At 37.8% G+C, this 16,928-nt stretch overlaps 2 protein-coding genes across 2 annotated transcripts; both read left to right on the top strand.

Annotated features, from left to right (window-relative positions):
- Window positions 1-801: 801 nt before the first annotated feature.
- Window positions 802-12,548, top strand: LOC114821115 (ABC transporter C family member 10-like). The gene is made up of 7 exons (XM_070811781.1): window positions 802-1,529; window positions 1,733-2,396; window positions 2,552-2,686; window positions 3,020-3,274; window positions 11,465-11,776; window positions 12,140-12,196; window positions 12,411-12,548. The coding sequence occupies exons 1-7, from the start codon at window positions 802-804 to the stop codon at window positions 12,546-12,548; spliced, it is 2,289 nt and encodes a 762-aa protein (XP_070667882.1).
- LOC114821114 (ABC transporter C family member 10-like) lies at window positions 11,021-14,153 on the top strand. The gene is made up of 6 exons (XM_070812460.1): window positions 11,021-12,056; window positions 12,140-12,706; window positions 12,841-13,055; window positions 13,140-13,445; window positions 13,595-13,659; window positions 13,765-14,153. Exons 2-6 carry the CDS (start codon window positions 12,568-12,570, stop codon window positions 13,859-13,861), a joined length of 822 nt encoding a protein of 273 aa, XP_070668561.1. The 5' UTR covers window positions 11,021-12,056; window positions 12,140-12,567; the 3' UTR covers window positions 13,862-14,153.
- Window positions 14,154-16,928: the final 2,775 nt, after the last annotated feature.

The raw sequence follows: 16,928 nt of genomic DNA, 5'->3' as shown, positions 1-16,928 counted from the left end.
TGAGAAGGGCATTCAAACATAAGGGTAGACAATCTGTCTCTCTAAAAGATATGGCAAGGCAGAGAGCAAAGTAGAATAGACAAATATATAAATGTAAGTGCTTTCTAAAATATATAATTGTAATAATGAATGCCACAGTTGGTGGGATTACTTCTATCAGTCACTGATCTTCTACGTTCAAGGTGACGAATCGAGGCTCATCTGTCATTGACTTCTAAAGGCTTGACGCTGAGGTTTTCTGGGTTCCTTCCAAAATTCGAATCCACTCATGTAGGCACTGCACAGCACTGCAATTTTTTTCTTTCTAAAATGTGTTAAGAGTAATGTACTTATTTCTTACCCGAGCATGTAATCATGTTTCTCAAGTGTACGTGTGAGCTCGCATTTATACTCGTGGCCTCGTTTGGTTTATGAGATTAGATTAGATAGATAATTTGCTAGATTCAATGTATTTATGTAAATGAAGAAATGAACGTTCAGTTTCCAAACGTCGTAAAGTTGAAGGTAGTAAATGCATTAGTATTTAAGGAAACTTAGCATCCCAATCTCCTTCAATATGCATTGAATGTAGTGAGTCATCCAATCCAATCCTAGACACCAGACGACGCCTACATTGTCTAGTTGGTCTATGCCGAGCTTTGTCTTGTCTTCCGAAGGTCGTAACGTTCAATTTCATGTTTTTGAACTGCAAAAATTATCCCCTCATCTTGTTTCAAAGTTTCATGATATATTATTATAGGTCTGCTTAACACTAAAATACCCATGTAATTGTGCAGATTTTCCACATCCTTGAGGCACAACATGGGGGAGGGTTTCGGGACCTTATTTTGCAGCAGTTCTAACTGTTCCACTGAGTCTAGAACTGAATGCACTTCTGGATTTTTATCTGTCTTCGATCCAGATTCGTGTCTCAACAATATTTTTATCATAGCAGTTGACAACTTTATCCTATTTATCTTGTTATGTTTCTTCATATATAGAATCTCATCAAAGAAGATTATAGCACCATCAGACTCTCACACCTTCCATGCATTGTCAATTGTCTCGGCCAGCCTTAATTCCGGTTTGGCTTTCGCCTACTTGGGGTTTGGGATATGGAAAAACGTCGACAAAGTTAACACAGATCAGACTGTTTTACCTCTCCATGGATGGCTAGTCTTGTTCTTTCAAGGGTTCACATGGTTGCTTTTGAGTTTAACCATAACCCTAAAGAAGCCACACTCTCCACACATTGTGATAGCAAAAGCTTTTTCGATTCTTGCCTTCTTGCTTGCAGTTTTTATTTGCAGTTCGTCAATTTGGGAAGCTGTTGTGGATGAGGCAGTAACCGTTAATGTTGTTTTAAACATTTTATATTTCCCCGGGTCAATACTCTTGCTCTTTAGTGCATTTCAAGGAAGCAATATATTTGCAAAGGGTGATCTAGAACTGCATGACGATGCTTTCTACGCACCTTTGCAAGGGGAGGAATCAGATGTCAGAGATCAAATCAGCTCAAATGACAACGTAACCCCTTTTGCAAAAGCCAGGTTATTTAGTACATTGTCATTTTGGTGGTTGAATCCATTGATGAAGAAAGGCAAGAAAAAGCTTCTTCAGAATGAAGTTATTCCATAACTGAGACAGGCTGATCAAGCGCAAACGTGGTACTTAATATTTACGGAGCAGTTGATCAAAAGAAAGAAAAGAGATTCATCTGTAACCCTTCTGTTTTGTCCCTAATTTTCTTCAGCCAGAGGAAAGCTATTTTGGTGTCGGCGCTCTTCGCACTGATCAAGATTCTAACCCTGAGTAGTGGTCCATTGTTTCTCATGGCCTTCATTAATGTTGCAGAAGGTAATGCAGCTTTTAAATACGAGGGTTATGCACTAACTCTAGGTCTCTTCATTGTGAAAATCTTAGAGTCATTGTCGGAGAGGCAATGGCACTTCAGAACTAGATTGATTGGGCTCCAAGTGAGATCAGTGGTTTCTGCAGCAATATATCAGAAGCAACTACGACTCTCAAATTCGGCCAAGATGACTCACTCTCCTGGGGAGATAGTGAATTATGTAGCGGTGGATGCTTACAAAATTGGCGAATTTCCATTCTGGTTTCATCAGTTATGGTCCACAAGCCTTCAGCTGTGTCTTTCATTACTTATTGTTTACTTCTCTGTTGGTCTGGCAACCATTGCAGCTCTAACTGTACTTATAGTGACTGTGGTGGCAAGCTATCCGTTAAGGATGTTGCAGCACGAGTACCAAAAGAAGCTAATGGCAGCACAAAATAGGAGGCTGAAGGCTATTGCCGAAGCACTAACGAATATGAAGATCTTGAAGCTGTATTCTTGGGAGACAAATTTCAAGAAGGTTATAGAAGGGTTAAGAACAGAAGAAATGAAATGGTTAACTCAGGTATTGAGACAAAAGGGGTATTATACTGTTCTGTTTTGGTCATCTCCTATTTTGGTCGCTGCAGTTACTTTCTGTTTTGGTCATCTCCTATTCTTGGATTTACACTCTCATCTGTTAATGTTTTTACATTTCTAGCAACATTGCGTATTGTTCAGGAGCCCATTAAGCTGATCCCAGATGTTTTCGGAGCATTTATTGAGGCAAAAATTTCATTATCTCGGATTGTGAAGTGTCTTGATGAACCGGAGTTGGAGAACAGATATACAAGGAAAGACAGCAATGGAAGAGAGGTCGAGCATTCCATTTACTTTAGATGCTCGAAATTTCATGCGATAGTTCTAGTGATACAAAGCCTACATTAAGGAACATAAATTTGGTGGTTAAACCGGGAGAAAAAGTGGCAATTTGTGGAGAGGTTGGCTCGGGTAAATCAACCCTTTTAGCTTCAATTCTTGGAGAAGTTCCATGCATCAATGGCATTGTAAGTAACCGATTAACTTGGAAGTAATGTTTCAATTATTATGTATGGTAAAGCCTTACTAGAGTTTCTGACTGCCTAATTTTACAGGTTCAAGTATATGGGAAGATAGCGTATGTTTCTCAGTCTGCATGGTTCCAAACAGGAACTATACAGGAAAATATTCTTTTTGGATCGCGTTCGATACCAACAAACGCTTGAGAAGTGTTCCCTAGTAAAGGACCTTGAAATGCTATCGTTCGGTGATCTAACTCATATAGGAGAGAGAGGTGTCAATCTAAGTGGTGGGCAGAAACAGCGCATTCAACTTGCGCGTGCACTGTATCAAAACGCTGATGTCTACCTCTTGGATGATCCTTTCAGTGCAGTTGATGCTCATACGGCGACCAGCCTATTCAATGTAGTAATTCTTTATTTATTTGCCTCTCAAATTAGTAATTAATGAAGATATTGTCCTTTTATTTCTCTCTCTTCAGTCTCCAGTGAAAGATAATGTGACAATTTTCCAGAAATATGTCATGGGAGCACCGGCAGAGAAGACAGTTTTGCTTGTGACACACCAAGTTGATTTCCTTCTTGTTAGAGCAGTTATGTTTTTATTTAAATATTTTAAATATATTTATGATTTGTTTTATTACAAACATTGAATATAAAACGTAAATTGTTATTAACCTTATAAATTGTTAGTAACTTTATTATCTGATCAGGTCATTAATTCACTAGAAACGTAAGAAAGCTTCTCACCTTAAAGATGAGATTCTTTTTCTGAATAGAAAAAAAACTCAAATATATTTTTACATAATTTTTTATTATGTTGTGATTTGGACGTTTTGATTTAGTCTGTTTTGTTTTCTTTTGCATTGATTACTTGCAGCTTTCTTTCCCTTAAATCATTTACATCCCCCAACGTCTCTTTTATTATATATATATATATATATAGGCCCTTTAAGCAAAGGGATCCCCATTTTTTGAAAAAAAATGGGGATTAGGTGTGGGGCTCACTCCACATCTAACTTCAACGATCCGAGCCGTCTATTTTGTAAGTCTCGATTCATAGATCATTCTTGCAAAAATTCAATTTAATCCGAAACCATTTGCCTATTTAATTATCAAGATAAAATTTCATTGTTTCTTATATAACAAAGTATTCGTTCATTTCTTTGAACACAATTAGATGTCTTAAACATTTCCGATTTGGCTAATATTTTGTAAGGATAATCTATGGGTGCAACTTGAAAAATAGACGATTCGGATCGTTAAAGTTCGATATAATGTGGACCCCGCAACTAATCCCCATTTTTATAAAAAAATGGGGATCCCTTTCCTTAAAGATTTCCTATATATATATATATATATATATATATATATATATATATATATATATATATATATATATATATAAGTCCGGAGGATCTAAAAAAAAGGATAATAAGAAAAAAAGACAAATTTTACAAATATATATATATATATATATATATATATATATATATATATATAAGTCCGGAGGATCTAAAAAAAAAGGATAATAAGAAAAAAAAGACAAATTTTACAAATATTGAGTTAATAGCAACATATCGAAAGGGTGTGAGTTAGAAGGTTTTTCCGTTGTGCAAGGAAGAACCTTATCAGAAGAAGGTTTTGGGTTGTTTTATCCTGGGGATGACGTGGTTTTTGTGAACTGCTTGCACACTTTGGGTAGAGCTGCGAAACATCTTAAAGAGAGTGACTTAGTCCGCGACTCATCTCAAGAATCATTCACCACTCAAGGCTTCTACATTTTTCAGGTAACTTCGTTCCTTTCTATTTCAGATTCAACAATTTTAAGACGAATTCAATTTTCCATGCATTATAAGGCAAAAACTCTATTTCTCAGGCAAATCTTGTTGAAAAGCAATTGATTGCAATGATATCAAAAATCAACATAGTTGATGGATCCGAGGGATGGTGGGTGGACACTGGCGCTTCTCACCATGTTTGCTATGATCGTTCCCTTTTCAAGACCTATTATGTCATAGCCCGTCCCAAATATATAATTTTCGATGATGTGGAATGGTAGAATTGCCCTCGGACGTTAAATAATGTGTGTGAGTTATTATTGGGTTAAATTGTTTTAGATTGGTGACCCAATTAGAACTAAGACTTTTCTTAGTTTTGATTGGTGGCTTTTGGACCACACACACACCCACCTACCTTATCTCTCCTTCCTGTGCTCTCTCTCTCTCTCTCGCAGACACTCTCTCTCTCCTTCGAACTCGTACGGACAAACACCCAAAACCCTTGAAACTTCACGGATCGTGGTCAAGGTTGGCACCATTGTGTTCGTGGAGCTCAGATGAGTCGATTGGTACCCATTTCAGGTAAAGATACCTTCGAAAACCCTAGTTTTCATAACCCCCGATTTGTGCACTGTTCATGCACACATAATTATGGATGTTTTTGGAAATTTGAAGCTTGTAGGAAGCTTAGTGAGGTCCCAAGGAAGCTCGGAGTGCTTCGTTTGAAGGTTTTAGACGTCGGGATAGTGTGGACGAAGTTTGGCCGGTTTTTCTTGGAATTCTCCGGTGAGATCCCGTTACTTTTAGAACTTTAAATTAGTATGATTGTGTTCTACAAGTTAAGAGCTTCATTTTGGTATAAATTGCGTGAAAAATAGGGAAGAAACGAGTGAGAAATCAAAGTTCTAAAAATCCCCAGTTTTTCGGCGACGACGACGGTCGCCGAAGTCCCAAGGTTGAAGACGACGGAATATTCCGTCAAGTTTGACGAAATATTCCAACGCCGTTAGTTAGATTTAACGGTAACAGTTAGAAGTTAACGGAATATTCTCGGTATAAGCCTGATGGCGTTAACTGACGCTGTCAGTATGCCTGGCACATGGCCGCTCGTGGGGGGCACCATTGTAGGCGCGTGGGGGTGCGTGAAGCTTCAAAAAATTTATCTAAAAATATGAGGATGATCCTAAGGTTGTGTAGGTCACTGTGGTATGTTCATATACCCATTTTGAGCTATGTATGAGAAGTTATTAGCTAGTTTTGCCTATGTACTTTAAAATAACGTTTTTATAGTTAATTCGCATCTAGGTGAGACTTATCCCGAGGACGAGCGTATCCAAGGGCGACTCGGGGGCTACGACCCTTCGACATACTAGTGAGTGGGCTTTTGGTTTTCAGTATATATTATATACTTGATATTTTCCCGGAAAAATGTGTTTAAATGATAGTATGCCTTAATGCCATGCATATAAGTTATAATTCATACATGAATTGGTATGTGATGCTTTATATGTATAAATGTGGTGTTGTGGACGCTCAGGTAAGCTCAGGTAAGTTGTGTTTGGTTATGTGAATCATCGATGAGGTAATATGTGATTGATTAATGTTGAGCTCATAAAACTGCACTTAGGGTGATTGTGATTTAGCTAGAGTTATGGCATAGGCCTGTTTATTATGTCACCTCCCGCACCATATGCTCATATTGGATCTAATTTAAGTGCACAATCTTGTCGTACAGACCTTATTTATGGTTCTGACTCGTAGGTGACTAGCGATTTATCACCTAGCTATTATGTGAGAGTAGAATTAAGAATGATTGTATTACACCCATTATTGTCATATAGACCTATTTGTTTGGTTCTGACTCTTGTGCAGTATATTGCTGTATAGGTCATAGTAGTGACTCCGGCTAAAGTGACTTTTGAGCTATGAATTTAGCTATACAGACTACCATAGGGGTTTTGGCTCACATGTTATATTTCTATGAAATTATTCTTACCTGAATTGCTTACTCTGTTATATCTTGGCATGACATACATATGAATATGATTATGTGTAGCATGATTTGAATTGATATGATTTCATATATATATATATATATGGATATGCTTATATCTTGATTCTGGGAAAAATTATACATGTTTTACAGCGAGGGGTTAGTTATGTTGATAAATGAAATGATTTTTGTAAAACATTTGTTTTTGCCCACTCACGTTTTCTGTTTTGCGCCCCTCCAGGTTTTAAGTAAGCTTGCTGTTGGTGGCTTGAGGACGTCGGCAGTTCTGATCTATCTAAATAATAATAGGACATTCCTGGTACTGTGTAACTAGTACTTGTTCTACTGGACTGCACCTAGACTTATTATGCTCTGATTAGGAGTGTTTACTGTTGTAACTAACTCCTATCACTTCATGTTTAGTAGTGCACTCTAGTAATTTGGTTTTTAATTATTCGTATAATTCTTATCTTTATTGCTTCCGCACTGTGCACATGGCTACGTCACTCTCACGTGACGGCCAACATGCCTTGATCTCGGTCGGGGTGTGTCATATTCTGTGGCTGAGGGAAGGAAGGTGTTGTTGGGTGATTCACACTTAACTGATGTTGCTGGTACTGGAGAGGTGGAGTTGAGGTTCACCTCTGGAAAAACCATGATACTAAAAGATGTGATGCACACTCCAGCGATAAGGAAGAATCTGGTCTCAGGCTTTCTTTTCAACAAGGCTGGATTCACTCAAACCATTGGAGCAGATACGTATACTCTCACTAAAAATGGGGTTTTTGTGGGAAAAGGGATATGCTAATGATGGGATGTTTAAATTGAATGTTGATGAAATGTCTACTTCTACTTACATGTTGTCTTCTTTTAATACTTGGCATGCTAGACTTTGTCATGTTAACAAACGCTTGGTTAAGAACATGAGTAACTTAGGTTTTTTACCTAACTTATCATTGAATGATTTTGAAAAATGTGAACATTGTAGTCAAGCTAAAATCATTAGAACTTCACATAAATCGGTCAATAGAGAATCTGAACCACTTGATTTAATTCATTCTTATATATGCGAATTTGGTATAGTGCTAACTAGAAATGGAAAACGTTATTTTATTACCTTTATTGATGATTGTTCGAATTACTGTTTTGTCTATCTTATGAAAAATAAAAGTGAAGCTATTGACATGTTCAAAACTTTCTTGACTGAAGTTGAAAATCAATTTAATCGTAAGATTAAAAGATTTCGTAGTGATAGAGGACAAGAATATGAATCTACTGAATTTGTTAATTTGTTTAAGTCTCATGGAATTATTCATGAAACTACTGCTCCTTATTCTCTTGAAATGAATGGTAAAGCGGAAAGAAAAAATCGAACTTTTTGTGAATTGACTGTTGCTATTTTGCTTAGTTATGGAGTTGCTTCTTATTGGTGGGGTGAAATTGTGTTGACTGTATGTTATGTGTTAAATAGAATCCCTAACTCAAAAACAAATATTTCTCCTTACGAAATTTGGAAAAATAAGAAACCAAATGTGTTGTATTTCAGAACTTGGGGTTGTTTAGCTTATGTTTGTAAACTTGATCCAAAAAGATCGAAATTGGCTAGTAGAGCATATGAATGTGTTTTTATTGGTTATGCATGTAATAGCAAAGCATATAGATTTTATGATTTGAAAAACCATGTCATAAATTGAGTCACTTGATGCTGATTTTTATGAGAATAAATTTCCTGTTAATCTTTGAAATAGTGGGAGTTCTAATTCTTCTAAAACTTATGAACCTACTATTGTAGAACATAGTCAATCTGCATTAGAACCTAGGAAAAGTAAAAGAGCTCGAATAGCTAAAGATTTTGGGCCTGATTTTCATGTATATAACTTACAAGAAGATCCTAATACAATTCAAGAAGCTTTAACTTCTTTAGATGCAGATTTGTAGCAAGAAGCTATAAATGATGAAATGGACTCCTTGGAGTCAAATCAAACTTGGCATTTGGTGGATCTTCCACCTGGTTGCAAAACAATAGGTTGCAAATGGATTCTTAAAAGAAAATTAAAACTTGACGGTTCAGTTGAAAATTTTAAAGCCCGACTTGTTGCCAAAGGCTATAGACAAAGAGAAAATATTGATTTCTTTGATACTTATTCACCTGTGACTAGAATAACTTCTATTCATGTATTGTTTACTTTAGCTTCTATTCATGATCTTGTTATGCACCATATGGATGTTAAAACAGCTTTCTTAAATGGTGAATTAGAGGAAGAAATATATATGGATCAACCAGAGGGTTTTATTATTCCAGGACAATAAAATAAAGTTTGCAAGTTAGATAAGTCACTTTATGGATTGAAACAAGCTCCTAAACAATGGCATGCGAGATTTGATAGTTTGGTTACTTCGAATCGTTTTAAAATAAATGAAAGTGATAAATGCATCTATTATAAGTCTGAAAATAATATATGCACTATAATATGCCTATATGTGAATGATTTGCTTATTTTTGGTTCGAATATTTATGTTGTAAATAATGTCAAAACTTTGTTATGTGCTAATTTTGATATGAAAGACCTGGGTGAAGCTAGTGTAATACTTGGTTTGAAAATAACTAGGTCCGAACATGGGTTCTCTTTAGATCAATCTCACTACATAGAATTTTTTTTAAGAAAGTATAATTATTTTGATTGTAAACCAGCATGTACTCCTTATGATCCTAGTGTAAAATTGTTTAAGAACACTAGTGATAGTGTTAAACAATCTGAGTATGTGAGTATTATTGGTAGTCTTCGTTTTGCTACTGATTGCACTAGGCCTGATATATCTTATGCCGTAGGAGTTTTATGTAGGTTTACTAGCAGACCCAGTTTGGAGCATTGGCATGCTATAGAAAGGCTTATGAGATACCTTAAAAGGACGATGAATTTCATATTACACTATGAGAAGTTTCCCGTTGTCCTAGAAGGTTACAGTGATGCTAATTGGAATACCCTTTCAGATGACTCTAAAGCCACTAGTGGATATATTTTTAGTATTGGTAGCGGGGCTGTGTCATGGAAGTCGAAGAAACAGACTATCTTGGCTCAGTCTACAATGGAATCAGAATTAATAGCACTAGCTACGACAAGCGAAGAAGCAGGATGGTTGAGAAACCTACTGTCAGATACCCCTTTATGGGAGAAACCGATTCCAGCAGTTTTGATCCATTGTGATAGCACATCGGCAATAGCTAAAGTGCAAAACCGTTATTATAACCGGAAAAGGCGACAAATACGCCGTAAGCACAACACTGTAAGAGATTACCTCTCAAAATGAGCTGTAAGAGTGGATCATATACGGTCTGAAGAAAACTTGGTTGATCCTTTGACGAAATGACTAGCACGAGAAAAGGTTTGGAAAACCTCGAAAGGGATGGGACTAAAACCCGTAGAAAATTGAGTTATTTTTTATAGCAACCCAACCTATAGACTAGAGATCCCAAGAAATAGGTTCAAAGGGTAATAACAAGTCACAAGTGATATGAGTGAAGTCTTGCTAATTTTAATTTGGAAATTATTCCATGTCCATCCCTAAGAAGCATGACATCCTGAAACGTTTTTAGGTTGTGATTTTTTCTCTTAGTAAGATCTATACTCTATGTTGAGTGGGATATCTAGCTACAGGAATATCCTTGATAGTCTTACCTATGTGAATGTGGAAGTGAGGCCGCTTCCTATGAAATATTGGGCAAGTTTCTATAGCATTCACTATACTGGGATACAAGCACATGGTCGTAATGTGCTGGCTTTTTGAACTTCATCTTAATAAAGTTATGTGTGTGGTGTTGTCAGAGATAGAGTTCAAAACTATAAGTTACTTTAGTATAATTTGGATTACGAACACTATATACAGGTTCAAGTTGAGAAACACATTTACTTATGCATAGCTTTATGATATGTTGCTTGATATATATTTTAAATAAAAACAAGTGGGGGATTGTTAGAGCAGTTATGCTTTTATTTAAATATTTTAAATATATTTATGATTTGTTTTATTACAAACATTGAATATAAAACGTAAATTGTTATAACCTTATAAATTGTCATTAACTTTATTATCTGATCAGGATCATTCATTCACTAGAAACGTGAGAAAGCTTCTCACCTTAAAGATGGGATTCTTTCTCTGAATGGAAAAACAGCTCAAATCTATTTTTACATAATTTTTTATTCCGTTGTGATTTAGATGTTTTGATTTAGTCTGTTTTGTTTTCTTCTGCATTGATTACTTGCAGCTTTCTTTCCCTTAAATCATTTACATCCCCCAACGTCTCTTTTATTATATATATATATATATATAAGTCCGGAGGATCTATAAAAAGGGATAATAAGAAAAAAAGACAAGTCTTACAAATATTAAGTTAATAGCAACATATCAAAAGGGTGTGAGTTAGAAGGTTTTTCCGTTGTGCAAGGAAGAACCTTATCAGAAGAAGGTTCTGGGCTGTTTTATCCTGGGAATGACATCGTGTTTATGAACGGCTTGCACATTTTGGGCAGAGCAGCGAAACGTCTTAAAGAAAGCGACTTAGTTTGCGACTCATCCCAAGAATCATTCACCACTCAAGGCTTCTACATTTTTTGGGTAACTTCGTTCCTTTCTATTTCAGATTCAACAATTCTGGCTTTTAATTCGATATTGGTATTTATGATTTGAATACTTTTAATTTCTACATTGTTTACGTTTTTACATGGTTTACCGATATCATTCTTCTTAATCTGCTAGTTATGTTTTTACATGGTTCACCGATATGATTTGAATATCATGTAATATGTATTTTACTTCGTAGTTGATGAATTCAGGGCAAATTTTAATAGCAGCTCCTTACGAAGAGTTGCTAGCTTCTTCTCCAGAATTCCGAGACCTCATCAATGTACACGATGACACTGCTCGTTTTGAGACGCAAGTTGAAGTTGAACAAGCTTCTACTGGAAAACATAAATTAGCCACGGAGGAGATTGAGAAAGTTAACACTGAGTTACCTCTAAAGGAATCTTCAAGAGACCAATTGATTAAGCAAGAACAGAGAGAAATAGGAGACACTGGTTTTAAGCCATACATCCAGTATTTGAAGCCAAGCAAGGGATTTTTGTACTTCTCTGTGTGCATCCTTCTCTACTCGATGTTCATAGTTGGGCAACTAATTCAATATTATTGGTTGGCTTCGAAACTTTAGGATTCCAGCATGTCAAGAGTGGAACTCTTCACTGTTTATTCTGTGATCATGTGTATCATGGCACTTGCTTTGTTCATTCGATCTTTCTTTATAGTCTACTTGGGATGCGGGGCATCAAGTTCCATTTTTGAAACCCTATTGAACTCTTTTCCGAGAACCAATGCTGTTTTATGACTCAACACCCGTGGGAAGGATACTTAGTCGGGTAAGATTCAAAAAACAGATTTGAAATGATTTTCTTTACAGTAAGCTAATGGAACTAACGTTTGGATTGGCTATTTTGTTTAGGTATCTACAGATATGAATATCATTGACCTTGAAGTGGCTTTCAAGTTTATCATTGCGGTTGGGGGAACTTTGAACACATATAGCATATTTTTAGTATTGGTTTTTCGTACTTGGCTAGTCGTGTTTCTGATTATTCCCACAATTTATGTTACTATAGTCTTACAAGTACTTAAGAGAGACACTCTTGTTTAGTCCTTCAATAATTTCCTTACCTTTGATTTGCCTTCACTAAACAAAGAATGTGTTATTTGATTTTCTTTTCTACAAACAGAATTGCTACTTTTCTTCGGCAAAAGAGTTGATGCGAATGAATGGTACAACCAAGTCTGCCCTTGTAAGCCACCTTGCCGAATCTAATGCTGGAGCCCTGACTATCAGAGCGTTTGGAGAGGAGGATCAGTTCCTCTAAAAAACGTTGGAGCTTATTGATGCAAATGCTAGCACCGACTTCAATAGTTTTTTCTGCAAATGAGTGGTTGAGAGGACGTCTTGAGTTGGTATGCACTATTGTTCTCTCAGCCTCAGCATTTGCCGTTACTTTGATTCGATTCAAGGCTTCTTCGTCTGGTTAGTAAACACTGCCTTCCATCATCAGATTTGGCCTCATAACTTTACAAAATTCAGTTTGCCATATGTGGTGCCTCGTTTGCATTTCATGTGCCCTAGCCCCTAATAAACCATTTTGCTTAATTGTTTCACAGGATTTATTGGCATGATACTATCTTATGGTCTGTCATTGAAAGTATTTGTTGTAATCGCTGTCCAATATCAGTGCATGCTTGCAAATGCCATCATATCTGTAGAAAGGGTAGAACAATACATGCATATTCCTAGCGAAGCTCTAGAAGTAATAGAAGACAACCGACCTGCGCACGAGTGGCCTACTGTTGGTAAAGTGGAAATACTCGATTTAAAGGTTAGTATTACAAAAGAAATACTATTGAACTTTAAGAACATTGAGACTTGTACGTGACGGTGACATAGGATTAAACTTATGCAGGTAAGGTACAAGCCAAATGCTCCGCTAGTTCTTCGTGGGATAAATTGCACAATTGAAGGAGGGGACAAAATTGGGATTGTTGGCCGGACTGGAAATGGAAAGACAACTCTTATCAGCGTTGTGTTTCATCTGGTAGAGCCGACAGAAGGAAAGGTTATTGTAGATGACTATGACATTTGCACAATTGGACTTCATGATTTAAGATCACGTTTTGGGGTCATCCCACAAGATCCGACTCTATTCAGTGGGTCTGTGAGATTCAATCTAGACCCCTTATCTAGGCATACTGATAACCAAATATGGGCGGTAAGTTTTTTCCTTCTTATGTGATGATTGTTATCACTTGTTGAATTTTACGTATTGCAGTAAAATTCGGCGTTTCAGAACGACCATTTGGCAAATTGTAACATTCCTTTTGTCTAACTTAATGCATCTTCCATCTCAATGTGTAAAAGGTGCTCGACAAATGTCGGTTGCGAGAAGCCATTCAAGAAAAAAGAAGACGGCCTGGATTCTTTAGGTAAGAACTATTTCTTGCAGGAGTGCTTTTTGGTGTCAATGTAACAAACACTATTATTATCTGAAAGTGTATAAATCAAGAAATAATTCAAAACTTGGATTGCAGTTGTACAAGATGGAACAAACTGGAGCATGGGGCAGTGACAACTATTCTGTTTGGGACGTGCTTTGTTGAAGAGGAGCCGGATACTGGCGCTCGATGAAGCCACTGCATCAATGGACAATACAACAGACTCTATTCTGCAGAAAACTATAAGAACAGAATTTGAAGACTGCTGTTAGGAAATGCATTTTATTCCTTTTGTTGTAATTTCAGTTTAGTAAATAAAAGGGTTTGTCCTTTAGTGAGTGGTTATGTAATGGAATGCTGAGTTGGCATTTCTGAGTGGAAAGGCTACTTAAATGGAGCAATGGCCTCATTGCTCCTCAGACTAATATTTGAGTATTATTAATTGAAATTCACACGAGTTTCTTGCTCGTCTTCTACCTCTTCCACTCCATATCTTCCTTGCTACATTGTACAGGTTGAGCAGGTTCTTAACATTGGTATCACCCCATTTTGATCCTGGATCCCTCTTTGTATGCCCCGCTACAATCCCAACACTCGATTATCTCTCATGGACGCTCGAGTTGCTGCTTTGGAATCTTCTGTTGCTGCCCTCTCTGATTCCATCGATTCAAAAATGGCGATGTTCTTCGAACAATTTCGTCGGGAGCAAGCTTGTGCTCGTGGGAGCGGAGGTTCCACTTCTGATACTGATCCTCCTCCCCAACCACTCATCGCCGATCCTCACGATTCCGGCGACCTCGATCCTCACCGGCCTCGCCATAACTGGCAACCTCGCATTGATTTTCCCCGATTCACTCCGGGTGAAGACCCACTTGCTTGGATTTATAAATCGGAACAGTTTTTCACCTACTATTCCATTCCTGAGCTTCAGAAGGTCTTAACGGTCTCGTTTCACTTGGAAGGAGAGGCACTCCAGTGGTTTCGATGGCACGATTGCTTGCGCACCACTCCTCGGTGGGGGGATTTCACACACGCATTTTGCAAAGAATTTGGACCCTCTGAGTTTGAAGACAGTGCCGAAGCGCTCTTCAAATTGAAACAATCAGGTACTCTCAAAGATTACATCACTGAATTTAGGCGTTTGGCAAATAGAACCCATGATTTAGGGCCTCTATTGTTAAAGAGTTGTTTCTTGGGTGGATTGAAACGTGAACTTAAATATGATGTTAAGCTTCTGCGCCCTTCTGATGTGCATGATGCCATTTCAATTGCCTTACAACTTGATGCTAAATTGTGTGATTTGAAGAGTGGCTATACTAAGCCTTTTCCACAGCCTCGTGTGTTACACACCCCTACTACACCACACATCACTCCTAGTGTTAAACCCTCTAATTTCCCTGTGAAGAGGTTAACTCCTGCGGAAATTCAACGCAAAAGGGAGAAGGGTGAGTGCTGGTTTTGTGATGAAAAGTGGCGCATGGGACATAATTGTGCTAATAAGCAACTCCTCATGCTTGATCTAGCTTACCCTGAAGAGGAGATCACCACCCCATTGCTAGAAGAACCACCACCTGAAATTTTACAAATGGAACTTAGTGAATGTGCGTTTTATGGCACACTTGCTAGGCCCACTGTGAAAACAATGAAAGTCATCAGTTCAGTGAATGGTCACCAAGTCACAGTTCTCTTAGATTCTGGAAGCACCCATAATTTTGTGGATTCTAGACTCCTTAAGAAATTTGCTTGGCACACTCAACCTACTAAACCATTTGAAGTGATGATTGCGGATGGGGGTAAGGTTAGTAGTTCAGGTTGCTGCACTGATGCTGCTTTATCAATTGGGGGTTATGAATGTAGTGTGGATCTATACTCTTTGCCATTAGGAGGGTGTGACATCGTATTAGGGGTCCAATGGCTTTCCTCAGTTAGCCCGGTTCTATGGGATTTCCAGCTACTAACTATGGAATTTGCCAAGAATGGTTCTCAGTATAAGCTCATTCATAGTGACTCACCTGCTCCACTGATTCAAGAGGTGACTCTTCAACAGCTTGACAAAGAGATTTTCAACTCTAATTTGGGCTTGTTCCTTTACTCCATTGAAGATAAAATGGTTGAAGCTTGTGAGTTAAACCCCTTGCAACTTACGCAACTACAAGAGGTGTTGGGGCAGTTTGACACCATTTTTGTCTTACCTACTGAGCTACCGCCGAGTAGGGTTCACAATCATCAAATTCCACTCGTTCCTGGATCTAAGCCCCCTAATATACGACCCTACCATTATGGTCCCTTGCAAAAGACTGAGATTGAAAAAGCAGTTCAAGAACTCCTTAAGGCAGGTTTTATCCGACCAAGCCACAGTCCTTTCTCTTGTCCAGTTCTCCTTGTGAAGAAAAAAGAAGGAACCTGGAGAATGTGTATGGACTACAGGGAGCTTAATGCCATAACAATCAAGGATAAGTACCCTATTCCTCTGATTGATGATCTCTTAGATGAACTACATGGTGCTCTGTTTTTCTCTAAGCTTGATTTACGGTCCGGTTATCATCAACTTTTGATGCATCCTCATGACATTGAAAAAACTGCTTTCAGAACCCATGAAGGTCATTATGAGTTCTTAGTGATGCCTTTTGGACTCACTAATGCTCCTGCGACATTCCAAAGCCTTATGAATGATATATTCAGACCCCACTTGCGGCATTTCATCCTTGTGTTCTTCGACGACATATTGGTCTATAGTAAGACTTGGGAAGACCATTTGTTACATCTTAAAATGACCTTTGAAGTGTTACAGCAGCACCAACTTTATGTTAAAAAGCAGAAATGTGCTTTTGGTCAAAGTAGAGTGGAATATTTGGGCCATGTCATATCAAGCAAAGGTGTAGAGGCTGATCCCTCCAAGATTCAGGCTATCGTGGACTGGCCTAAGCCTACTACAGTGAAAGAATTGAGAGGTTTCCTTGGTCTCACAGGTTATTACAGGAAATTTGTGCCTGGTTTTGGCAAAATCTGCCAACCCCTTTACCAGATGACTAAGAAAGATGGCTTTTTGTGGACCCCAGCAGCTGAAGTAGCTTTCCAGAATCTCAAGGATACTATGACCTCTCCACAGGTCCTTGCTCTGCCTGATTTTACATTGCCATTTGAGTTGGAATGTGATGCTTCAGATAACGGCATTGGTGCGGTTCTCCAGCAACAAGGGAGACCCATTGCGTTTACCAGTCGAGCCTTAGGACCTAAGAATCAAGCTCTCTCCACCTATG

This window comes from Malus domestica, chromosome 14, assembly GCF_042453785.1.
Source record: "Malus domestica chromosome 14, GDT2T_hap1".
NCBI classification, from domain to species: Eukaryota; Viridiplantae; Streptophyta; class Magnoliopsida; order Rosales; family Rosaceae; genus Malus; species Malus domestica.
The sequence above is the reverse complement of the archived record's forward strand: the minus strand, read 5'-3'. Positions and strand labels throughout refer to the sequence as shown.